Source organism: Neoarius graeffei, chromosome 25 (genome assembly GCF_027579695.1).
Source record: "Neoarius graeffei isolate fNeoGra1 chromosome 25, fNeoGra1.pri, whole genome shotgun sequence".
In the NCBI taxonomy this organism is placed as follows: domain Eukaryota; kingdom Metazoa; phylum Chordata; class Actinopteri; order Siluriformes; family Ariidae; genus Neoarius; species Neoarius graeffei.
This window is the reverse complement of record NC_083593.1, coordinates 26,152,138-26,178,925: the sequence shown is the minus strand read 5'-3', so window position 1 is coordinate 26,178,925 and position 26,788 is coordinate 26,152,138. Positions and strand designations below refer to the sequence as shown.

Genomic DNA, 26,788 nt, shown 5'->3' with positions numbered 1-26,788 from the left:
GTACACTGCCTCTTACTTGAAGTCAGCTGGCATTGGCTCCAACTTCTTCTGAGACCCTGATAAATATGCAGTATAGAAAATGGACTGGACCATAACACCCATATGAGGGTCTTCCTGAAACTGTTGCCACAAAGTTGGAAACAAACAGTTGCCTAGAATGTTTTTGTATGCTATAGCACTAAGATTACCTTATGCTGGAACCAAGAGACCTAGTCTAAACATTTTCCAGCATGATAGTACCTCTTGTTTACTAAGGTTGGTGTTGAAGAATTTATTTGGCCTGTATGGAACCCTGACCTCAACCCTACTGAATACATTGGATGAATTAAAGCACCAACTTCACACTATGCTTTCATGTCAGACATCAGTACTCAACCTCTTGTGGCTGAATGGGCATAAATTCTCACAGTCAAGTCCAAAATCTAGTGGAAAGCCTTTTCAGTGGAGTGGAGTCTGTTGTGACTTTGTATAAAGAATAGAAAAAGAAGCGGTAGAGATCAGTGACAGACGTCTCCATAATGTCTAGCAACTCAGCAGAACAAAGCACATGAAGTCAAGGGAGAGACAACAGCAGAAAATGATCACTACAAGTATATTAAAAGTATATATAGTGAAAGAAGTAGACCAAATAGAAATGCCAGAAAAGATGGGATTTCAGAAGTCAGAGTGAAAGAAATTTAGTGAAATAAATGATAAAAATCTTCAATATATAAATGATAACCAAAGTTTCATTCATGTAAATAACACCATAATAAAGGGCATAGTAGAAGCACAACGCAGCTGCTGCTAAATGTGAGCACCATATAACATCCTGGAAACTTCATGCAGAAATCATAATACAGTGAAGAAAACATTGTTTTGATAAGCATTATTATTTGTACAAAGTCATTAAATAGCAGAGTAGTTCAGTATTTAAACATTTAAATATATGCATAAAAATAAACAGTCATAGTGTCAAAAACCACATAAAGTCTGTTTGATATTATTCATTTATTTGCAGGAAGTGCATGATATTAGAAATTGCCATTTGCAAGATGCTAATTTGTAATCAGAGGCTTTTTATAACTTCTATTGCCTTACTATTGTTGCTGTAGTGCAACACAAAAAGAAAAAAAAGGCTAATATTCTGGATACCATATATGTCATGGCTGATTCACTATATTTGTGGTAGGTTAAAAAAAATAAATAAAAAAAAGGTTTTCTCTGAATCATTTATTTAGTGTGTTTAGCATCCTGGTGTTCATTATTTTATCTTCAGTAGAACGTTTCTTAGCAAAGAGGTGATTAGGTTCCCTGTTGTGCAAATCAGTTTGGATCTTGAACATGGGTGCTCCCATGGGCCAGTGGAAGCCATCAACACTAGCGGTACCATGACCAAGGTTCTGGTGACAGGGCTTCTTTTGCAGCAGCTGAAAGAGGGTAAGCATGTCAGGGCCTACTCGAGCAACAAGCCCAGAGCGGACTACTTCAACTGTCTCCTCATCGCAGTCCAGTAAGCTTTGCAGCAGTGTGCTGTAGTACCTACAATGCAAATAGTTGACGATTCAGTCATATTAGGAAATGTGGAGCATATTTTCAAAGGTGAAGAATGCCTGATGTAAGACATTTTCAAAAATTGCAGTTTTAAAGCTGTTTACAGTTTTGTTGTTTGTTCTTTGTGAACTATGCTGCATAAAATGAATAGCAAATCAAATTCAGAAGAAAACCCATAGCTTCAAAAGCTATAGCACATATGTAATTCTAATTGGTTGTACATGAACCAATTTTCTCCATTCTCACCCAGGTTGAAAACGAGGAAAAAAGTGTCCGCTTTAATGTGGGTGGGATCATCACAACTGGGTATGGGTTTTTTTTTTCTACAAAGTCTCAAATCTGTTCTAATGTGTGCTACCTTTGAAAACTGGGTTTACTGATTGTACTAAAAGTACCATTGACAGAGTATGGCCTAGAAAAATATCCAATGAATTTCGTATAATCATCATCTTCTGGCTGCTCCCGATTAGGAGTCGCCACAGCGGATCTTTCGTCTCCATTGCTCCCTGTCTTCCGCATCCTTCTCTACCACACCTACCACTTTCATGTCCTCTCTCACCACATCCATGTATCACCTCTTTGGCCTTGTTTCGTGTGCCTGGCAGCTCCATCCTCAACATTCTCCTTCCAACATGCTCTGCATCTCTTCTCAGGATGTGCCCATACCATCTCAGTCTCTTCTCTCTTAGCTTAATTCCCAAGCTCTCCACATGTGCTGTCCCTCTGATGTGCTCGTTCCTTATCCTGTCCAACCTTGTCACTCCCCTCGCAAACCTTAACATCCTCAACTCCGCCACCTCCAACTTCTCCTCATGTGTCCAATCCATACATCAAAGCTGGTCTCATTACTGTCTGTTACATCTTACCTTTCACTTTTGCTAGGACTTTCCTATCACAAATGACTCCCGAAATCCTTCTCCAACTGCTCCACCCTGCCTGCACTCTCTTTCTCACCTCACTATTGCAGCCCCCATTTTCCTGCACAGTTGACCCCAAGTACTTGAATTCACCAACTTTCTTTACATCTACTCCTTGCATCTTCACTACACTCTCATTGATGCACATGTATTCTGTTTTGTTACTGCTCACCTTCATTCCTCTTCATTCCAATGCATACCTCCATCTCTCCAAACCCAACTCAACCTCCTTTCTACTTTCACCACATATCACAATATCATCCGCAAACATCATGTTCCATGGTGACTCTTGCCTCACTTCGTCCGTCAAGCTATCTATCACTATGGCAAACAAGAAAGGACTCAAAGCAGATCCTTGATGAAGTCCCACCTTGAACCATTCAGTCATTCCAACTGCACACCTCACTGCTGTTTTACTGCTCTCATACATGTCTTGCACCACTCTAATATACTTCTCATTCACTCCACACTTTCTCATACAATACCATAACTCATCTCTCGGCACTCTATCGTATGCCTTCCCCAGGCCTACAAACACACAATGTAGCTTTCTCTGGCCTTCCCTGTACTTCTCCATGAACATTCTTAAAGCAAAAATTGCCTCCGACGTGCTCTTGCTTGGCATAAACCCATACTGCTGTTCACAGATTGCTACCTCTCTTCTCAATCTCGCCTCCAGTACCCTTTCCCATAACTTCATGGTGTGGCTCATCAATTTTATCCCTCTGTAATTACTGCAGCTCTGTACATCTCCCTTATTCTTGTATATTGGGACTAGCACACTCTTTCTCCATTCATTTGGCATTTTCTCATTCTCTAGGATCTTCTTAAACAATCTTGTTAGGAACTTCACAGCCGTCTCACCCAAACATCTCCAAGCCTCAATCGGGATACCATCTGGTCCGACTGCTTTCCCAGTCTTCATTCTTTTCATGGCTGCCCTTACCTCATCCTTACTAACCAACTCTGCTTCCTGATTTGCTGTCTCCAATGAATCTGACCTTTTCTCTCTTGGATTCTCCTCATTTAATAAATCCTCAAAGTATCTTTCGACCTTCTTAATACACTCTCTTTGTTTGTCAACACATTTCCATACATCTTTCATCACTCTTACCTGCTGTACATCCCTCGCTTCCCTGTTTCTCTGCCTAGCTAGTCTGTACAGGTCTTTCTCTCCTTCTTTGGTCTCCAGTCTTTCATACAACTCCTGGTATGCATCTGCTTTTGCCTTCGCTACTGCTCTTTTTGCCTTCTGTCTCGTCTCTCTGTATAACTGCCTGCTTTCCTCATCTTGCAGATCGTCCCAATTCTTCTTTGCTAGCCTCTTCTCTTTTATAATTTCCTGCACTTCTTTGTTCCACCACCATGTCTCCTTGTCTTCCTTCCTCATTCCCGATGATCATCCTAGCACCTTCCTTGCTGATTCTCTGACTATTATAGCAGCAGTATCCCAATCTTCTGGCAGACTTCCATTACCACTCAATGCTCATCTCATGTCTTCCCTAAACTCCTTCTGGTGTTCAACCTCTTTTAGCAGTCCCCCCAGGATTTTGCGGGCCTTTTCTGTGATTGTTGCGGGCTAAAATGTCTGATGTTGCAGGGGGGTTTCCAAAAAAATTGCGATGAAAGTTGCAGTGTTTTTTAGGTTTTTGTTGCAATTACATTGCGGGAGGAAGTGAAAGTTGCGAGAAATTGTTGTGATTTTCTCTTTTTGTGATTAAAATTGAGTGATATGTTAAATATTAAATTATTACTGAAAAACTATTGATTAAAAAAACAAAGACACTGAGAAATGGTCCTATAAACATCTTTACCAATATAAAAGATTACCACGACTACAAAAATGCAGAAAAATAGGCTTTACTTATCCAAATGCACCTGTTGGTTCAAAAGTTAAAGTGTATAGAACCTCACAGCACAACATGAAGTTACCTTAAAATATAATATAAATGCCTCAGCTTTCCTGTAAGAAAAAAAAAACTATTAATACTAGTACTGTGTGCAGGCAGTCTCTCCTGAAGACTAAATTAAACAATAATTATAAACTAATAAATGTCTCAGGCTTCATAGAACAAAAAAAACAAAAACAATTTGAACAGAATCTTACAGTATGATGCTGAAGCTGCCTAAACAATGGAAAATAAAATACTATTTTGGCAAAAATGTTGGCATTCATTAATTTCTTGTATTAAGTAAAAAAATAATGTAAAGTGCACACAGTCCTTCACTGTAAACATAACACACTTTCAGTAACAGAATTTAAGCCTATACAGTATAAACACTGACTCGCACATGCAGTGTTGCCAGATACTGCTGACATTTTCCAGCCCAAAATATGTTCAAAACCCACCAAAATGCACTTGAAACCGCCCAGTTGGGCAGGAAACAGCCCAATCTGGCAACACTGTGCACATGCTGCTTCTCTTGAACGTATACACGGAAGTAAGGCGGAAGGTAGTTTGTCGATGTCACCTCAAGACGACGCCAACGATTGGTCAAATTTGCGGGAAGGTTGCGGTGATTGGATATAATTGCAACACCACCCTGAATTCGCGGGGATTGGTTGAATTTGCGTTGAAGTTGCAAATCGCAACATTGCGAAATCCTGGAGGGTCTGTTTTAGTTTCCACCACTTAATCTTTGGCTCCACTATTTCATGCTTCTTCTTTTTCACTTTCAAGCTCCTCCTGCACATGACCACTCAATGTTGTCTAGCTACACTCTCCCCTGCCATCAGTTTACAGTCTCCAGTCTCCTTCAGGTTACCCCTTCTGCAGAGTATGTAGTCCACCTGTGTAGATCTTCCTCCACTCTTAAACCTCACCCTGTGCTGCTCTTTCTTCTCAAAGTATGTATTGACTATTGCCAAATTCATCCTCTTTGAAAAATCAACCACCATTTGCCCTTCCACATTTCTCTCTCTTACACCATATCTGCCCATCATGTCCTCATCTCCTCTGTCTCCCTTGCCAACATGTCTGTTGAAATCTGCTCCTATTAGCACATGCTCCTCCCTCAGTATACTTTCTACCACTTCATCCATCTTTTCCCAGAAAGACTCTCTTCATTCTCACATCCAACCTGTGAGGCATACACACACACACACACACACAACATTGATTACCACTCCTTGAATCTCCAACTTCATGCCTATCACTCTATCTGATACCCTCTTCACATCAATCACACTGTTGACCAACTCTCCCCTCAAAACAATACCAACACCATTTCTCTTTCCATCGACTCTATAATAAAGCAACTTGCATCCACCTCCAATGTTCTTGGCCTTGCTTACGTTCCGCCTCGTCTCCTGCACACACAAAATGTCCAACTTCCTTCTTTCCATCATACCTGCTAACTCTCTCGCTCTACCAGTCAATGTTCCCACATTCAGTGTTTCTACCCTCAATTCTAAGCTCCTTCCCATCCATCTTTCATGCTCTCTTCTAACACGCCTCCCCCCCTCTTTCTCCTTCCCTGTTTTGGTGCAACAGTAGCATACTTTCCACCAGCACCCTGTTGGCCAACAGTACCGGAGGCGGTCGTTGTTAACCTGGGCCCCAACCGATCCGGTATGGTATTTCTCTTTTCAATCCACATGTTAGATTTGGCACAGTTTTATGCCTGATGCCCTTCCTGATGCAACCCTCTCCAATTTATCCGGGCTTGGGACCGGTACCAAGAGTACCCCCAGTGGCTGGATTTATATAATAATAATAATAATAATAATAATAAACATTTCAACATCTTGTGACATATCGGAAACCCCTTCAGAATTTAACATCAGCAACATCTTGCGATAAGGTCTACCAAATATGGCATGAATCCAACAAACCATCTAGGAAGAGTTCATTAAAATGTAACGTGTCAAAATGCATAAAACCAAAAATATCTCACTTCCTGTTGAGTATGGCTGACGCAATGTAAAGGCAATTTTGTTCATCTTGGGGCACTCCACACACCTACCAAATATGACACAGATAGGTGAAACTATATACCGGGCACAAGTCTCAATAACATAATGGGGGTGCTATGGAGTCCCCCGGAGACACCTGGGGTCAAGCCCCTATCGCTGAGTAGCGTTGTGCATGACTGATGAGTCTACCAAGTTTCATGAGAGTTCAAATATTTCCAAGGTGTCAAATCTGTATTTTTGAACTAGGTGGTGCTATGGAGTTATTGAAGCCCATCTAGACTGATTTCCCATATCACCTCAAATTATGTCATAGAACAAAAATATATGCAAAGTTTCATGAGATTTTAGCCATCGTAAGCCCCTCAAAACAGCATGGGAAATTTTCAAAATCCCACATTCCATCTAGCATGCTGTTTGGTGGAGTCAAATACAACCAAGTGAGCTTGTTCCTGTATCCCATGAGTATTGATCACACTAAAACTTGTACCGCTCCGAGCAACTTCATCTCAACCATAGCTTGTTCTGTCCATGTCCACATAGTGGCACTATACCAGAGGGTGTCTTTGGGCATGTGGATATCTTCAGAACCATGACATCCTATAAACTGTGAAGTTTGAGCCGTATCAGGTAATGTATGTTGAATTTATGACTCACTTCCTGTTTGCATGGCGTAAAGTATAAATTTATTGGTTTGCCATTTCAAGATCTTGTGAAATATCACAAATCCTTTTGCAATTTAACATAAAGAACATCTTGACATGAGGTATACCAAATATAGCAGTGATCCAACAAACCGCCTAGGAGGAGTTCGTTAAAAGTAAAACGTGTCAAAACGTACACAACCAGAAATATCTCACTTCCTGTTGAGTATGGCTGATGCAATGTTGAGGCCATTTTGTTCATCTCAGGGTACTCCACACAACTGCCAAATTTGACATGGATCGGTGAAACTATATACCGGGCAGGAGTCTCAATGATGTATGGGAGTGCTAAGGAATCCCCCAGACACACCTGGGGTCAAGCCCCTATGGCTGAGTTTCAGGGCACATCACTGATGTGTCTACAAAATTTCATGAGTTTTTGAATATTTCCAAGGTGTCAAATCTGTATTTCTGAACTAGATGGCGCTATGGAGTTAGTGAAGCCCATCTAGACTGATTTCCCATATCAACTCTAATTATATCAGAGGACAAATATATGTGCAAAGTTTCATGAGTTTTTAGTCATGGTAAGCACCTCAAAACAGCACAGGAAAATTTCAAAATATCACATTTAATTCAGGGGCGGCACAGTGGTGTAGTGGTTAGCGCTGTCGCCTCACAACAAGAAGGTCCGGGTTTGAGCCCCATGGCCGGCGAGGGCCTTTCTGTGCGGAGTTTGCATGTTGTCCGTGTGGGTTTCCTCTGGGTGCTCCGATTTCCCCCACAGTCCAAAGACATGCAGGTTAGGGTAACTGGTGACTCTAAATTGACTGTAGGTGTGAATGTGAGTGTGAGTGGTTGTCTGTGTCTATGTGTCAGCCCTGTGATGACCTGGTGACTTGTCCAGGGTGTACCCTGCCTTTCACCCGTAGTCAGCTGGGATAGGCTCCAGCTTGCCTGCAACCCTGTCGAACAGGATAAAGTGGCTAGAGATAATGAGATGAGACATTTAATTAAGCATGGCTGACTTCCTGTTGGGTGGAGTCAAATACAACCAAGTGAACATTTTCCTCTATCACAAGAGTATCAATCACACCAAATTTTGTGCCAGTCTGAGCAACTTCATCTCAACTGTAGCCTGTTCTCAGGGGCGCTAAAGAGCTCCGGGACCATACCCAGTCCCTTCCTCAATGTAAATTTGTGATTTTATGCACATTTGATCAGTGTGCCAAAATTTGTGAGTTTTGGAGCATCGCAAGTGCCTCAAAAATGAGTTTTCGCACACAGAAAAAATAATAATTAATAAAAATAAGAATAATAATAATAATATAGCCACTAGTAGCGATAAAGGGCCCTTCCACATGAGAACATGCCAAAAACAATCGGGTATTGCACCTAGGGCCAAGCCTCTATCTCTGAGTAGCAGTGGCCAGGACTGATGTGTGTACCAAATTTCATGAGTCAGAGTTTTTTGGCAATGGAATTATTACTGTCCAGGTCCCAATGGTGGCGCTACACAAGAGGCCCACTTTGGGCATGGGGATACCATCAGAAACCTGATGTCTTATAACATGTGAGGTTTTAGCTATATCAGGCAATGCATGGTGAATTTATGACACACTTCCTGTTTGGATGGCAAAACACTCAAATTTATTGGTTTACCATTTCAACATCATGCAAGATATCATAAATCCTGTTGCAAGCCAAAACAATTTGCATTTCAGTTTTGTTCATCTTGGGGCACCCCACACCTACCAATTTTGAAACTGATCGATGAATCTATATACTGGGCAGAAGTCTCAATGACATGTAGGGGAGCTATGGAGTCCATTGGACACACCTGGGGTCAAGTCTCTATCCCTGAGTAGCAGTGGCCAGGACTAATATGAGTTCCAAATTTTATGAGTCAAAGTTTTTAGGCAATGGAATCATTACTGTCCAGGTCCAAATGGTGGCGCTATACCAGAGGGTCAAATTGGGCATGGGGATATCATGAGAACCATCATATCCTATAAACTGAGAATTTTTAGACATATCAGGAAATGCATTGTGAATTTTTGACATGCTTCCTTTTTGTGTGGCATAACATAAATTTATTGGTTCACCATTACAACATCTTACAAGACATTGCAAATCCCTTCACAACTTAAAATCAGAAACATCTTGACATGACGAATACCAAATATGGTATGTATCCAAAAAAACGCCTAGGAAGAGTACATCAAAGATAACGTGTTTTGGCATTGGAGTCATTACTGTCCATGTCCAAATGGTGGCACTATACCAGAGGGTGTCTTTGGGCATATGAATAATTTCCAAACCATGATGTTCTATAACCTGTGAAGTTTGAGCCATACCAGGCAATGCATGGTGAATTTATGACTCACCTCCTGTTTGCATGGCGTAACGTATAAATTTATTGGTTTGCCATTTCAACATCTTGTGACATATTGCATATCCCTTCACAATTTAACATCAGCAACATCTTGATATGATGTTGTGGCAATGGGGGTGTGGCCAAGCAGCAGTTTGTGAATGGAGGGCAGGGTCAGGGAAGGTAAGTGGCTAAGTCACTACACCTGGTGTCAATTAATGTGTGTGTGTGTTTGTTACAGGGATGGAGCATAAAAGGAGGGGGAAAGCAGAGAAGAGCTGACTCCCGACCAGAATGTGAGTGAGTGAGGGAGGGAGGGAGGCTGAAAAGACACACACACAAAAAAAAAAACACCGATTTCAAAAAAGTTGGGACAAAGTACAAATTGTAAATAAAAACGGAATGCAATAATTTACAAATCTCAAAAACTGATATTGTATTCACAATAGAACATAGACAACATATCAAATGTTGAAAGTGAGACATTTTGAAATTTCATGCCAAATATTGGCTCATTTGAAATTTCATGACAGCAACACATCTCAAAAAAGTTGGGACAGGGGCAATAAGAGGCTGGAAAAGTTAAAGGTACAAAAAAGGAACAGCTGGAGGACCAGATTGCAACTCATTAGGTCAATTGGCAATAGGTCATTAACATGACTGGGTATAAAAAGAGCATCTTGGAGTGGCAGCAGCTCTCAGAAGTAAAGATGGGAAGAGGATCACCAATCCCCCTAATTCTGCGCTGACAAATAGTGGAGCAATATCAGAAAGGAGTTCGACAGTGTAAAATTGCAAAGAGTTTGAACATATCATCATCTACAGTGCATAATATCATCAAAAGATTCAGAGAATCTGGAAGAATCTCTGCGCGTAAGGGTCAAGGCCAGAAAACCATACTGGGTGCCCGTGATCTTTGGGCCCTTAGACGGCACTGCATCACATACAGGCATGCTTCTGTATTGGAAATCACAAAATGGGCTCAGGAATATTCCCAGAGAACATTATCTGTGAACACAATTCACCATGCCATCCGCTGTTGCCAGCTAAAACTCAACAGTTCAAAGAAGAAGCCGTATCTAACCATGATCCAGAAGTGCGGACGTCTTCTCTGGGCCAAGGCTCATTTAAAATGGACTGTGGCAAAGTGGAAAACTGTTCTGTGGTCAGACGAATCAAAATTTGAAGTTCTTTATGGAACTCAGGGATGCCGTGTCATTCGGACTAAAGAGGAGAAGGACGACCTAAGTTGTTATCAGTGCTCAGTTCAGAAGCCTGCATCTCTGATGGTATGGGGTTGCATTAGTGCGTGTGGCACGGGCAGCTTACACATCTGGAAAGACACCATCAATGCTGAAAGGTATATCCAGGTTCTAGAGCAACATATGCTCCCATCCAGACGACATCTCTTTCAGGGAAGACCTTGCATGACAATGCCAAACCACATACTGCATCAATTACAGCATCATGGCTGCGTAGAAGAAGGGTCCGGGTACTGAACTGGCCAGCCTGCAGTCCAGATCTTTCACCCATAGAAAACATTTGGCGCATCATAAAATGGAAGATACGACAAAAAAGACCTAAGACAGTTGAGCAACTAGAATCCTACATTAGACAAGAATGGGTTAACATTCCTATCCTTAAACTTGAGCAACTTGTCTCCTCAGTCCCCAGACGTTTACAGACTGTTGTAAAGAGAAAAAGGGATGTCTCACAGTGGTAAACATGGCCTTGTCCCAACTTTTTTGAGATGTGTTGTTGTCATGAAATTTAAAATCACCTAATTTTTTTCTTTAAATGATACATTTTCTCAGTTTAAACATTTGACATGTCATCTATGTTCTATTCTGAATAAAATATGGAATTTTGAAACTTCCACATCATTGCATTCCGTTTTTATTTACAATTTGTACTTTGTCCCAACTTTTTTGGAATCGGGGTTGTATATTAAACTTTGTCTTGTCAACATTTTGGAAACTGTTTGTGTTCATTGAGATAATTGTTTAAAATGTTACTTTTCAAAGGGGGTGGACTCGTTTATGCTGAGCACTATAAAATTAATATTCCTGAAAAGTATTGTTCGCCATGTCTACTAATATCACTAGCTCTACTGCAGTAAACATTTTGAACTAGGAAGTGCAATTTAATATAGAACTCTAGAACACAGATGAGCGGAGTGATGCATGCAGTGAAAAGTCCTAGTGCTGTTATAATAAATGCAGGCACTTTTGGAATGCTGCTTGCTCAGTCTTACTGTCGTGTAAGACCAGTTGTTGCAGCAGTTAATAGATGTTTAGAATATGTGATTATATTATGCAAAAACAACAACCTTTACTCTAACAATAACAATATGGTGATGAGGCAGGCGTGAGAGAAAGCAATGTTGTATGTAAGCTTTAGGAATTCTACAAAAACGTCTTTGTTAAAATGTGTTTATTAAAGTGTTAATAGAGGAATGACCCTGTTGGCTTCCATTCTTTTCTTAGTACAGGGAAATGTGTCGATATGCTTGTCTGCGGTAATCTCATATGCTGCAGATGCAGTAGCTGGACTGGAGGTTGAAAAACATTGGAAATGTCCATTGCTGTTACAACTTTTTTGGAATCGGGATTGTATGTACATACACACACACCTTTTAAAAATAAAATTTGAACGAACTTCAGTTCCCGCTTGCCATGCTTCTGTGCTCCACCCATGTCAGGGATTCACTACAGTGGTGCCGAAACCCGGGATGTGAGTATGGAAAGGAACCACCCCATAGAGTCCTCCCCAATTATGGAGCTCGTCCATGCCCTTGCTGCTGCCCAGCAGAACCAGCATCAAGTGCTGAATGCCCTCCATAAAGACCAAGAACAATGCTTTGAAGCCTTGATGCTGGCCCAATGGGAAGATCGCCAGGCGTTCCGGCATCTGCTGGCGTCGGCAGGGGTGTCCAACATTACCACCATGGACTCCCCTCACATCACCCTGACAAAAATAGGCCCGCATAATGAGCCCAAACCCTTCATTGCTCTCTTTGAACAAGCGGCCCAAGCGTGGGGGTGGCCAACCGAGCAGCGCACGGCTCGCCTCCTCCCACTCCTGACAGGCGAGGCGCAGCTCGCAGCGCAGCCGCTCCCTGCTGACAGCCGGCTCAACTATTCCGACCTCAAGAGGGCCATTTTGCAGCAGGTCGGCCACTCCCCGGAACAACATCACCAGTGGTTTCAGAAGCTGACATTGGAGGAGGTCGGCCGACCGTTCGCATTTGGCCAACAACTCCAGGACGCCTGCCGGCGGTGGCTGAGGGTGGAAGATGGCGATGCTGACAGAGTCATCAACCTGGTGGCACTGGAACAGTTTATCTCTCGACTTCCGGAAGGAACGGCGGAATGGGTCCAGTGTCACCGCCCGGCATCGCTCCAGCAAGCCATCGAGTTGGCGGAGGACCATCTGGCGGTGGTTCCGATAACAGGCGGATGAGGCAAAGGTGCCTCTTCTCGTTTCTCTTCTCTCCCCCTTTCTCTCTCCTCTCTCTCTCTCCCTGTCTCTCTTGCCCCATTCCCCCACCGTGGAGGCGGGGGTCGACTCCTCCCCAGCCGGTCCATCACACCTGTGGTGTCCTCCCATCTCCCTCTTCCGTGTTTGTGTCCTCCCCCCCCCCCCCCCCCCCCCTCAGGTGAGTGACGCCCATAACACCAGTGCAGAGGGAAAGCCTGGGCCGGTATGCTGGTGCGTCAGTTAGCCAGAGCATCTCCAGAATCAGGGCTCCGCAAGGGAAGTGGCAGCCATGATCCAGATCCCCGACGCACCAGAGACCGCCCCCGATTGGGCTGGAATGTATCGCATACTGGTAAGTGTTCAAGGGGATACATAACATGCTTTGGTGGATTCTGGTTGTAATCAGACCTCAATTCATCAATGCCTGGTGCAAGGTGAGGCATTGGGGAGAGCACGAGTGGTGAAAGTGTTGTGTGTACATGGGAATGTTCACAATTATCCCTTAGTGTCTGTCCGTATTCTATTCCGGGGCCAAATGCATAGAGTAAAGGCGGCGGTTAATCCTCGTCTCACCCACTCGTTGATTTTGGGTACTGATTGGCCAGGGTTTAAAAAGCTGATGGAATATTTAACACATAGCGGGTCCTGCACTAGTAGGTCATGGGAAGATCCTGGTGTGGCGTTGACTGGAGAAGCTGTCACAGAGCCGTCTACATCACCACTGCGTCAGAGTGAGGAGCAGCCTGCTCCTCTTCCCTCTCTCGGGGATTCCCTTGAGGATTTCCCGTTAGAGCAGTCGCGACACAAGACTCTGCGGCATGCGTTTGACCAAGTGAGAGTAATCGATGGTCAAACTCTCCAGCCAAGTGCGACACCGGCCTTCTCTTATTTTGCCATTATTAAAGATAGATTGTATCGAGTGACGCAGGACATTCAAACTGGGGAGCAAATAACCCAATTACTAATCCCAAAGAGCCATAGGGACCTCGTATTCCATGCGGCTCAGTTTGATCCCATGGCTGGACACTTAGGGCAAGATAAAACACTAGCCTGAATAATGGCCCGGTTCTATTGGCCAGGGATTTGCAGGGATGTCTGTCAGTGGTGTGTGGCATGCTGTGAATGCCAATTAGTAAATCCCACGGCCACTCCAAAAGCATCTTTGCGCCCTCTCCCTTTAATCGAGACCCCGTTTGAGCAAATTGGGATGGATCTCATCGGGCCATTAGATCGGTCGGCATGAGGATATTGCTTTATTTTAGTTCTGGTGGACTATGCAAGGCGATATCCGGAAGCAGTGCCTCGCCACAATATCTCAGCACGCAGTATTGCGGAAGCGCTCTTCCGCTTTATCTCCCCAGTCGAGATTCTGAAAGAAATCCTGACAGACCAAGGTACTACATTTATGTCATGCACACTGCGCAAACTGTATGGGTTACTGAGAATTAAGTCTATCTAGACCAATGTCTATCACCCACAAATGGATGGCTTAGTGGCTCGTTTTAACCAAACCCTCAAAAACCTAATCTGGAAATTTGTAAGGGAAGATGCATGTAATTGGGGTAAGTGGCTCGAGCCCCTGTTATTTGCAGTATGGGAGGTCCCACAAGCCTCCATGGGGTTTTCTCCATTTGAATTATTATATGGGCGTAAGCCGTGTGGCATTCTGGATGTGCTACAAGAAAATTAGGAGGAGGGACCTTTGCCTAGCAAAAACGAAATTTAGTACATTCTTGATCTGCATGCAAAACTCCACACCCTCACACACCTAACCCAGGAGAATTTGTGGCAGGCACAAGAACGTCAAATCCAGCTGTACGACAGGGGCAAGTGCCTTAGAGAGTTCACGCCAGGAGACAAAGTGCTCGTATTATTGCCCACATCAAGCTTTAAATTACTCACCAAGTGGCAAGGGCCCTTCAAGGTCACACGGTGAGTCGGGGACGTCAAGTATGAAGTGAGGCAAATGGATAGGGGCAGGGCATTGCAAATCTACCACCTCAACCTTTTAAAACGCTGGAATGAGGGGGTCCCTGTGCCACTGGCGTCGGTAGTCCCGGAGAAGGTGGAGCTGGGGCCGGAGGTAAAAAAGATAACATCTCGAACCATTCCGGTCCCTTGTGGAGACCACCTCTCACTGGCCCAACTCACGGAGGTGGCCAAGTTGCAAAAGGAATTTTCCAACGTGTTCTCACCCCTTCCTGGTCATACCCACCTCATAGAACACCACATCGAAACGCTCCCTGGCGTGGTAGTGCATAGCCGCCCTTACCGCTTGCCCAAACACAAGAAAAAGGTGGTTCGGGACGAACTCAAGGCCATGCTCGAAATGGGCATAATCGAGGAGTCCCACAGTGACTGGAGCAGCCCAGTGGTCCTGGTTCCCAAGACTGACGGGTCGGTCCGGTTCTGTGTGGACTATAGAAAGGTCAATGTGGTGTCTAAATTTGACGCATACCCAATGCCTTGCATTGATGAGTTGCTTGATTGGTTAGGCATGGCTCGCTTTTATTCGACACTGGATCTAACAAAGGGATATTGGCAGATCACCTTAACTCCTCTATCCCAAGAGAAAACGGCTTTTTCTACACCGTTTGGATTACAACAATTTGTCACTCTCTCTTTTGAGTTATTTGGGGTGCCCACTATGTTCCAGAGGCTTATGGACTGGGTCTTCCACCCTCACGCTGCCTACGCGGCCGCATATCTAGATGATATAATAATCTACAGCCATGATTGGTCCCGGCACTTGGAACACCTTAGGGCCATTCTAAAGTCGCTGAGGCATGCGGGCCTCACAGCTAACCTGAAAAAGTGTGCAACTGGGTGGGTGAAAGTACAGTATCTGCAGTTCCACTTGGGTCATGGGCAGGTACGTCCCCAAATTAACAAGACTGCAGTGATTGCGGCCTGCCCGAGGCCCAAGACCAAAAAGGAGGTGAGACGGTTCCTGGGGCTGGCTGGCTATTATTGTAGGTTTATACCTAATTATTCAGATGTCACCAGCCCATTAACCGACCTCACTAAAAAGGGTGCTCTGGATCTGGTCCAGTGGACAGAGCAGTGCCAACAGGCTTTCTCTGAGGTAAAAGCTGCACTGTGTGGGAGGCCACTTTTGCACTCCCCTGACTTCTCTCTCCCCTTTATTTTGCAGACTGACGCATTGGACAGAGGACTGGGGGCCATTTTGTCCCAGATGGTGGAGGGTGAGGAGCACCCTGTACTGTACATCACCCGTAAACTCTTGATGCATGAACGCAAGTACAGCACCATCAAAAAAGAGTGCCTTGCCATCAAGTGGGCGGTTCTCGCTCTCTGATACTACCTGCTAGGGTGCCCTTTCACTCTCTGTTTGGACCACACACCCCTCCAGTGGCTCCACCACATGAAGGATGTCAATGCTCAGATCACCCGTTGGTATCTCGCCCTCCAGCCATTTAAGTTCGAGGTGGTCCACAGGCCGGGGGTGCAGATGGTGGTGGCAGACTTCCTCTCCCGTCGGGTTGGGGGGGGGTGTCTGCTTCAGGCCGGATGGCTCCCCGACCTGAGTTGGACGGTGGGGGTATGTGGCAACGGGGGTGTGGCCAAGCAACAGTTTGTGAATGGAGGGCAGTGTCAGGGAAGGTAAGTCATTACACCTGGTGTCAATTAGTGTGTGTGTGTGTGTGTTACAGGGATGGAGCATAAAAGGAGGGGGAAAGCAGAGAAGAGCTGACTCCCAACCAGAATGCATGTGTGTGTGTGTGCATGTGGGAGTGAGTGAGGCTGAAAAGCTATCTTTAAAAATAAAATTTGAATGAACTTCAGTTCCTGCCTGCTGTGCTTCTGTGCTCCACCCACATCAGGGATTCACTACAGATGTATACCAAATACGGCATGGATCCAACAAACTGCCTAGGAGGAGTTCGTTAAAATGTAATGTGTCAAAACACACAAAACCAAAAATATCTCACTTCCTGTTGAGTATGGCTGATGCAATGCATAGGCAATTTTGTTCGTTGAGGGGCACTTCACACACCTACCAAATTTGACCTGGATTGGTGAAACTGTATACCAGGCAGGACTCTCAATGTGACATCCATAGCTATAAATTTGAATCTAACATTTTAGGGGGTGCTATGGTGTCTTCTAGCCTCACCACAAGCAAATAACCTAAGAATAATAAACTTTTGCCCTATTTTCACGAGTCCATGAAATTTCTTGAGTTTTCATATATTTTAAAGGTGTCAAATCTGTAATTATAGAAAGGGTATAAGAAAAAAAACATGTGGCTAGAGATGATGAGATGAGGGGCACTCCAGGGTGGCACGGTGGTGTAGTGGTTAGCGCTGTCGCCTCACAGCAAGAAAGTCCGGGTTCCAGCCCCATGGCCAGCCAGGGCCTTTCTGTGCGGAGTTTGCATGTTCTCCCCGTGTCCGCGTGGGTTTCCTCCGGGTGCTCTGGTTTCCCCCACAGTCCAAAGACATGCAGGTTAGGTTAACTGGTGACTCTAAATTGACCGTAGGGTGTGAATGTGAGTGTGAATGGTTGTCTGTGTCTATGTGTCAACCCTGTGATGACCTGGCGACTTGTCCAGGGTGTACCCCGCCTTTCGCCCATAGTCAGCTGGGATAGGCTCCAGCTTGCCTGCGACCCTGTAGAACAGGATAAAGCAGCTAGAGATGATGAGATGAGATGAGATGAGATGAGATGAGATGAGATGAGATGAGATGAGGGGCACTCCACACACCCACCCAATTTGACACATATAGGTGAAACTATATACCGGGCTGGAATCTCCATGACATATGGGGGCACTCTGGAGTCCCCCAAACAAACCTGGGGTCAAGCCCCTATGGCTGAGTTTCAGGGCACATTACTGATGTGTCTACCAAATTTCATGAGTTTTCAAATATGTACAAGTTGTGAAATCTGCATTTTTGAGCTAGGTGGCACTATGGAGTTAATGAAGCCCACCTAGACTAATTTACCATATCACCTCAAAGAGTATCATAGGAAAAAGGCATCTGCAAATTTTCATGAGTTTTTAGCCATTGCAAGCCCCTCAAAACAGTGCAGGAAAATTTCAAAATCCCACATTCCATCCAACATGGCTGACTTCCTGTAGGGCAGAGTCAAATACATGAATAAAATAAGTGAACTTTGTCCTGTATCACAAGAGTATTGATCACACCAAAATCTCATGCTGAGCAGAGCAACCTCATCTCAACCATAGCTTGTTCTTGGGGGTGCTATAGAGCTCCAGGACCATGCCCAGTCCCTTGCTCAGAGTAATTTTGTAATCTTATGCAGATTTGATCAGTGTGCCAAAATTTGTGAGTTTTCGAGCATCGCAAGTGCCTCAGAAACGAGTTTTTCCATGGAAAAAATAATAATTAAAAAATAATAATAAATAAAATTAAGAAGAAGAAGAAGAAGAGGAGAAGAAAAAACAGGATGAAAACAATAAGGCTTTGCACCTACGGTTCAGGCCATAGGCCTGCACCTCAGTGCTGGGGCCCTAATAAGGAGAAGAAAAAACAGGACAAAAACAGTAAGGCTTTGCACCTATGGTGCACCTCGGTGCTTGGGCCATAATAATAATAAGAAGAAGGAGAGAAGAAAAACCAAGACGGAAACAATAAGGCTGTGCACCGAGGTGCAGGCCATCACCGTAGGTGCAAAGCCCTATTGTTTTCAGCATGTTTTCTTCCTCTTTTTCTTATTTTTTGATTCTCCTCAGAAGAACTCATTTTTTAGGCACTTGCAATGCTGGAAAACTCTCAAATTTTGGCACACTGATAAAATCTGCGTACAATCACAAAGTTACACTGAGCAAGGGACTGGGCGTGGTCTCAGAGCTCTATAGTGCCCCCGAGAACAAACTACGGTTGAGATGAAGTTGCTCAGATTGGCATGAGATTTGATGTGATCGATACTATTGTGATACAGGACAAAGTTCACTTAGTTGTATTTGATTCCGCCCACCAGGAAGTCAGCCAATTTGGATGGAATGTGGGATTTTGAAATTTTCCCACGCTAATTTACCAGATCACCTCAAATTGTATCACAGAATAAATGTATGTGCAAAATTTCATGTGTTTTTAGCCATTGTAAGCCCCTCAAAACAGTGCATTCAGACATTCATACCTGACACAATAGACCCCCTACAGTTTGCATACAGATGAAACAGGTCGACAGAGGATGCAGTCAGCACAACATTGCATACAGTTCTCACACACCTAGAGAACAAGGACTGCTATGCCTGCCTACTGTTTATTGACCATAGCACGGCTTTCAACACTGTGATACCAGCTAGGCTCACCAACAAGTTCCACACTCTAGGTGTGCCACCTATTCTATGCAACTGGGTCCTGGACTTTTTAACAGGCAGACCTCAGTCAGTCCGGCTGGGGAACAGCATTTCTAAAACAATAACCATGAATACAGGAACCCCACAAGGTTGTGTTCTGAGTCCCATGCTGTACACACTCTTCAGTCATGGCTGTGTCACTACCCAGCTTAACACCAGCATTATTAAATTTGCAGATGACACCACAATCATTGGCTGTTTTGTTCTGGATCTTCCCTCAGTCCTGTAGAGTTTGCACTGAACTACCTATTTATTTGCACTGGCATTATACACTTTGCTACATCTTTTTATATTACTTTATATCCTTGTTTTTATTATTTTTAATATTCATGTCTAGGTTATGTTGCTGTAGGACTCACAGAATAAGAATTTCACTGTACTGTGTGACACTGTCTCTAGTACATGTGACAATAAAGGCAAATTGAATTGAATCAGCAAGCAGAACTAAGGAAGCCCCTACCATGAGACTCACTGCAGTGAGACAAATATATTACTTTGTTTATTTGATAATATTTAGTACATTTTTGATGTTTGGCATTGTTTAATATATTTATGTGAGTATTATTTGTAAAGTTGTTATATTATTTGTTAAACAGGCATGCATTTTACAAGTGTTGCGAAATGTTTAAACCATTTTAAGTGTATTTTACACATGCATAGTATAGCTGTTCTGCTTGATATATAGCTAAAGTATTTAAGTGTGCACTGCTTAAATGTTTTGTATATAAAATATATCTATAAATGCAATGTTATATATATATATATATAGAGAGAGAGAGAGCTAAAGTATGTTTTACTTTAGGGGCGGCACGGTGGTGTAGTGGTTAGCGCTGTCGCCTCACAGCGAGAAGGTCCGGGTTCGAGCCCCGTGGCCGGCGAGGGCCTTTCTGTGCGGAGTTTGCATGTTCTCCCTGTGTCTGCATGGGTTTCCTCCGGGTGCTCCGGTTTCCCCCACAGTCCAAAGACATGCAGGTTAGGTTAACTGGTGACTCTAAATTGACCATAGGTGTGAGTGTGAATGGTTGTCTGTGTCTATGTGTCAGCCCTGTGATGACCTGGCGACTTGTTCAGGGTGTACCCCACCTTTCGCCCGTAGTCAGCTAGGATAGGCTCCAGCTTGCCTGCGACCCTGTAGAACAGGATAAAGCGGCTAGAGATAATGAGATGAGATGTTTTACTTTAATGTTTTACTTTACTTTAATAAAGTAATGTTTTGTATATAAAATATATCTATAAATGCAATGTTGTAATTATTTGTTATATAAAATTAACATTTTATCAACATAATTTTACAAATTATAAAATTTGTAAAGTTGTTATATTACTTGTTAAACAGGCATGCATTTTACAAGTGTTGCAAAATGTTGAAACCATTTTAAGTGTATTTTAAACATGCATAGTATAGCTGTTCTGCTTGATATATAGCTAAAGTATTTAAGTGTGCACTGCTTAAATGTTTTGTATAAAATATATCTATAAATGCAATGTTGTAATTATTTGTTATATAAAATTAACTTGAGTAACATAAATCTTGTAACAAACGAATTAATTTTTGCAAATTTTTATAAAATTTTAAAATCCTAAAGAAATTTTTTAAACTAAAAAATTTAAACAACAAATTATCCATTCTAGAAGTATAAAATGAAACAATACTAATTTTAGGGTTTGTTTTTCCTTTTTTTGAATTTAAATTTATTCAATTTCCTCACCTGGTCCAAAAATAATCATCCATCCAGCTATGCTCTATAGATCATAGCTGGATGGATGATTATTTTTGGACCAGGTGAGGAAATTGAATAAATTATCCATTAGGGTTGCAGGGGAAGCTGGAGCCAATCCCAGCTGACTTTGGAGGTGGGATACACCATGGGCAGGTTGCCAGTCTAACACAGATACAAAAAATCATTCACACCGATGCACAATTTAGAGCAGCCAGTTGACATAATCCACATGCCTTTGGACTGTGGGAGAAAACTAGAGCATCTGGAGGAAATCCATGTAGGCACAATTATAACATGCAAACTCCACACAGAAAGGCCCCGGTCAGGGTTTACTCATTTAAACCCAGTACCTTCTTGCTCTGAGGTGACAGTGCTAAAGTTTCCACCACTGTGCCACCCACCAATAATCATGAGTAGGCTAAACAACTCAGAGTTCTAGTTGGATCATAATGACCTAATCTCTAGGTAATTAGATCAACCCAGCATGTTGTGTTCTACACATCACCCTGCAGTGTATCATAAAGTTAACCCAGTATGTGGTTTGTTGTGTACTGATTCAGCATTGGATTACAGAATTTACCCAAATTGGATTATATTTAACCTAACAGTTTTGACAGTGTTTCAACATACTAAACATGTACTTACACAACCAATTATTTGTCTTAATGTGGAAGACCATATATTCTACACTTGTAACATGGCCTTAAAGTCTAGTTAGATATTCCTAAATTACCAGTTTTATTAAAGCTCAACACCACTTATTCGAACCAACTGAGTCAACAGTTTATTAACAATCAAATGGTCTGCTATTTTATCATAGGGCTTAAATCAATGAATAATTCTGCCACTGTTTTGCTCATGTTCTCTTGTAAATATACAGTGGGGCAAAAAAGTATTTAGTCAGCCACCAATTGTGCAAGTTCTCCCACTTAAAAAGATGAGAGAGGCCTGTAATTTTCATCATAGGTACACTTCAACTATGAGAGACAGAATGGGGGGAAAGAATCCAGGAAATCACATTGTAGGATTTTTAATTAATTAATTGGTAAATTCCTCGGTAAAATAAGTATTTGGTCACCTACAAACAAGCAAGATTTCTGGCTCTCACAGACCTATAACTTCTTCTTGAAGAGGCTCCTCTGTCCTCCACTCGTTACCTGTATTAATGGCACCTGTTTGAACTCGTTATCAGTATAAAAGACACCTGTCCACAACCTCAAACAGTCACACTCCAAACTCCACTATGGCCAAGACCAAAGAGCTGTCAAAGGACACCAGAAACAAAATTGTAGACCTGCACCAGGCTGGGAAGACTGAATCTGCAATAGGTAAGCAGCTTGGTGTGAAGAAATCAACTGTGGGAGCAATTATTAGAAAATGGAAGACATACAAGACCACTGATAACCTCCCTCAATCTGGGGCTCCACGCAAGATCTCACCCCGTGGGGTCAAAATGATCACAAGAATGGTGAGCAAAAATCCCAGAACCACACGGGGGGAACCTAGTGAATGACCTGCAGAGAGCTGGGACCAAAGTAACAAAGGCTACCATCAGTAACACACTACGCCGCCAGGGACTCAAATCCTGCAGTGCCAGATGTGTCCCCCTGCTTAAGCCAGTACATGTCCAGGCCCGTCTGAAGTTTGCTAGAGAGCGTTTGGATGATCCAGAAGAGGATTGGGAGAATGTCATATGGTCAGATGAAACCAAAATAGAACTTTTTGGTAAAAACTCAACTTGTCATGTTTGGAGGAGAAAGAATGCTGAGTTGCATCCAAAGAACACCATGCCTACTGTGAAGCATGGGGGTGGAAACATCATGCTTTGGGGCTGTTTTTCTGCAAAGGGACCAGGATGACTGATTCGTGTAAAGGAAAGAATGAATGGAGCCATGTATCGTGAGATTTTGAGTGAAAACCTCCTTCCATCAGCAAGGGCATTGAAGATGAAATGTGGCTGGGTCTTTCAGCATGACAATGATCCCAACCTCACCGCCTGGGCAACGAAGGAGTGGCTTTGTAAGAAGCATTTCAAGGTCCTGGAGTGGCCTAGCCAGTCTCCAGATCTCAACCCCACAGAAAATCTTTGGAGGGAGTTGAAAGTCCGTGTTGCCCAGCGACAGCCCCAAAACGTCACTGCTCTAGAGGAGATCTGCATGGAGGAATGGGCCAAAATACCAGCAACAGTGTGTGAAAACCTTGTGAAGACTTACAGAAAACGTTTGACCTCTGTCATTGCCAACAAAGGGTATACAACAAAGTATTGAGATGAACTTTTGTTATTGACCAAATACTTATTTTCCAAATAAATTCTTTAAAAATCAGACAATGTGATTTTCTGGATTTTTTTTTCTCATTTTGTCTCTCATAGTTGAGGTATACCTATGATGAAAATTATAGGCCTCTCTCATCTTTTTAAGTGGGAGAACTTGCACAATTGGTGACTGACTAAATACTTTTTTGCCCCACTGTATCCTTAAGGACTACTAATCAGCAATACTGACAAAATTGGATTAGATTTACCTGTTTGGAAAATGTCTGGGAACTTGCACCACTTCTCCAATGGCATCAGAGTTTGAGCGGGCTACTCCACAGATGTCCAGTTTTTTGTAACACTCCTCTTGCACTTCAGTTATCATCTTCTGCAAGGTGCCACAGTGCCGGATGGTCTGAAAAACCTTGGAGGTGATGCCATTGGTCATGCACTTGATGCTGTCCTTCAAAAAGGTCTTACCCTACATATAAGATTCAAATACTTTGTCAATAAAACATTACTTTTCTCATATATTTTGATCATCATCATAGTGTCATTCATTGTAATTCATTCAATAATTTACATACTTTATTTTTATTACCTCTGTGTTAAAAACAGCTGCTGCATGGAGAAAGATGTTACAGATGTCATGCATACCATCAGTCTCACAGGTAGAATTTTCCAGGCAGGAGAATGTGCTACAACCCACTTGTGGAGCACTGTTGAGACAGCGGACCACTTCCACTAGAGCATAAGAAATAGCAACTTAAATATTGTTTAAAAATATAAATAAAACATACTAAAATTCTGTATATTTCTGTGAGCAAACTGAAAAATAAATTGTAACATATTCTGGAAACTAAATGGAATACTTACATGGACTGTTGACTGAGAAACGAGTTTTTCTTATTGCAAGTGCATCTTGATCTGTTTCAAAGGCAGATAAAGCTGAGACAAGGAGTATGAGAAAACCACTTCGTAGGAGCATTTTTTTTTTGTAGTGCTGGCCCAGTGAATCTTTTCCTGATAAGGACCTAATTTTTATGTTTGAGGCTTGAAGGAAAACACTGGTTTATATAGCTTGCTAGTTTTAGATTAACAGGTCATTAATCCTTAATCTGGTTACCTACTCAGAGATAAGTATCTCACAGGTTGGTCAAACCTGCAGAGATCCAAAAACTTTCCATAGTCTCATAAATATTCATGACTCTTATTTAAATTCTCTTGAGTATTTTCCAGTGAGTCCAGTAAGCTTGTTATGCCTCTTTTTTGCCCCTTTTCAGCATTTCTTGATACGGTAAGTGCTTGCGCTACAACATTCGTCTGTCCAAATCATGACCCTCAATACCCTTAAAAACAAAACAGTAATCTGGGGCTATATTTATGGGTTGAATTCAGTAGAATTTATAAATTTCTTTTCCCAGTGAATATCATTACAAAAAGTTAATGGAACAATTCCATTCCTAGTGCATGCCTTTAGGCTAAGAACCTGAGTCCCAGACACTGGCAGGACTGCTATTTGACAGCCTAGGTAAATTACAAGAATGAAAAGCCAGTAATATGCTACAACCTCGATTCCAAAAAAGTTGGGACAAAGTAAAAATTGTAAATAAAAACGGAATGCAATAATTTACAAATCTCAAAAACTGATGTTGTATTCACAGTAGAACATAGACAACATATCAAATGTCAAAAGTGAGACATTTTGAAATTTCATGCCAAATATTGGCCCATTTGAAATTTCATGATAGCAACACATCTCAAAAAAGTTGGGACAGGGGCAATAAGAGGCTGGAAAAGTTAAAGGTACAAAAAAGGAACAGCTGGACGACCAAATTGCAACTCATTAGGTCAATTGGCAGTAGGTCATTAACATGACTGGATATTTAAAACAGCATCTTGGAGTGGCAGCAGCTCTCAGAAGTAAAGATGGGAAGAGGATCACCAATCCCCCTAATTCTGCGCTGACAAATAGTGGAGCAATATCAGAAAGGAGTTCGACAGTGTAAAATTGCAAAGAGTTTGAACATATCATCATCTACAGTGCATAATATCATCAAAAGATTCAGAGAATCTGGAAGAATCTCTGTGCATAAGTGTCAAGGCCGGAAAACCATACTGGGTGCCCATGATCTTCGGGCCCTTAGACGGCACTGCATCACATACAGGCATGCTTCTGTATTGGAAATCACAAAATGGGCTCAGGAATATTTCCAGAGAACATTATCTGTGAACACAATTCACCATGCCATCCGCCGTTGCCAACTAAAACTCTATAGTTCAAAGAAGAAGCTGTATCTAAACATGATCCAGAAGCGCAGACGTCTTCTCTGGGCCAAGGCTCATTTAAAATGGACTGTGGCAAAGTGGAAAACTGTTCTGTGGTCAGACGAATCAAAATTTGAAGTTCTTTATGGAACTCAGGGATGCCGTGTCATTCGGACTAAAGAGGAGAAGGACGACCTAAGTTGTTATCAGCGCTCAGTTCAGAAGCCTGCATCTCTGATGGTATGGGGTTACATTAGTGCATGTGGCACGGGCAGCTTACACATCTGGAAAGACACCATCAATGCTGAAAGGTATATCCAGGTTCTAGAGCAACATATGCTCCCATCCAGACGACGTCTCTTTCAGGGAAGACCTTGCATTTTCCAACATGACAATGCCAAACCACATACTGCATCAATTACAGCATCATGGCTGCGTAGAAGAAGGGTCCGGGTACTGAACTGGCCAGCCTGCAGTCCAGATCTTTCACCCATAGAAAACATTTGGCGCATCATAAAACGGAAGATACGACAAAAAAGACCTAAGACAGTTGAGCAACTAGAATCCTACATTAGACAAGAATGGGTTAACATTCCTGTCCCTAAACTTGAGCAACTTGTCTCCTCAGTCCCCAGACGTTTACAGACTGTTGTAAAGAGAAAAGGGGATGTCTCACAGTGGTAAACATGGCCTTGTTCCAACTTTTTTGAGATGTGTTGTTGTCATGACATTTAAAATCACCTAATTTTTCTCTTTAAATGATATATTTTCTCAGTTTAAACATTTGATATGTCATCTATGTTCTATTCTGAATAAAATATGGAATTTTGAAACTTCCACATCATTGCATTCCGTTTTTATTTACAATTTGTACTTTGTCCCAACTTTTTTGGAATCGGGGTTGTATTTTGCCTCCGATAGAGTGAAATAAGACTTTTTACAATTTGATTATTCCACTGACAGTCAGCGTGGTGTATAGAAAATAGGATTAATATCATTAGCATTTCGGTTTATTGCAAATTCTGAACAAAATACAACCTGTGTACTAAAACATGCAACATGGAATCCACCATTATCCAAGTCAGCACTACATTCCTCAGAAGTTAAAAATATCAATAAAAGTTATAGACTATCTTAAAAGTGAACATCATCCCCATCTCTGAGTCTAGCTCCACCCACTGAATAATTTTAAAAAATGCTAAAAACAAAATTGGGCACGGGGCTGAGAGAGGGGGCATGGAGTTGCTGAGGAGAGGCTGCAGGATGTGGTGAACATAAAGTCTTGTGGATGATGAGTCTTGATCAGCATACAGTATTTTTGAAATGAGTATG

The 26,788-nt window shown here is 42.5% G+C and overlaps 1 protein-coding gene across 1 annotated transcript; it reads right to left on the bottom strand.

Moving 5' to 3' along the window:
• Positions 1–1,208: 1,208 nt before the first annotated feature.
• On the bottom strand, positions 1,209–24,176 carry stc1l (stanniocalcin 1, like). The gene is made up of 4 exons (XM_060909504.1): positions 24,065–24,176; positions 23,790–23,932; positions 23,458–23,669; positions 1,209–1,521 (listed from the first exon to the last, which is right to left on the bottom strand). Exons 1-4 carry the CDS (start codon positions 24,174–24,176, stop codon positions 1,209–1,211), a joined length of 780 nt encoding a protein of 259 aa, XP_060765487.1.
• Between the last annotated feature and the right edge of the window lie 2,612 nt (positions 24,177–26,788).

Bases quoted from the DNA above. Each gene is read 5' to 3' on its own strand.
- stc1l (XM_060909504.1), bottom strand. From the start codon at position 24,176: ATGCTCCTACGAAGTGGTTTTCTCATACTCCTTGTCTCAGCTTTATCT. The intron at 23,933-24,064 runs GTAAGTATTCCA...CTTATGCTCTAG, and splicing joins TTTCTCAGTCAACAGTCCAT to TGGAAGTGGTCCGCTGTCTC. The intron at 23,670-23,789 runs GTAATAAAAATA...TCTTATATGTAG, and splicing joins CAGCTGTTTTTAACACAGAG to GGTAAGACCTTTTTGAAGGA.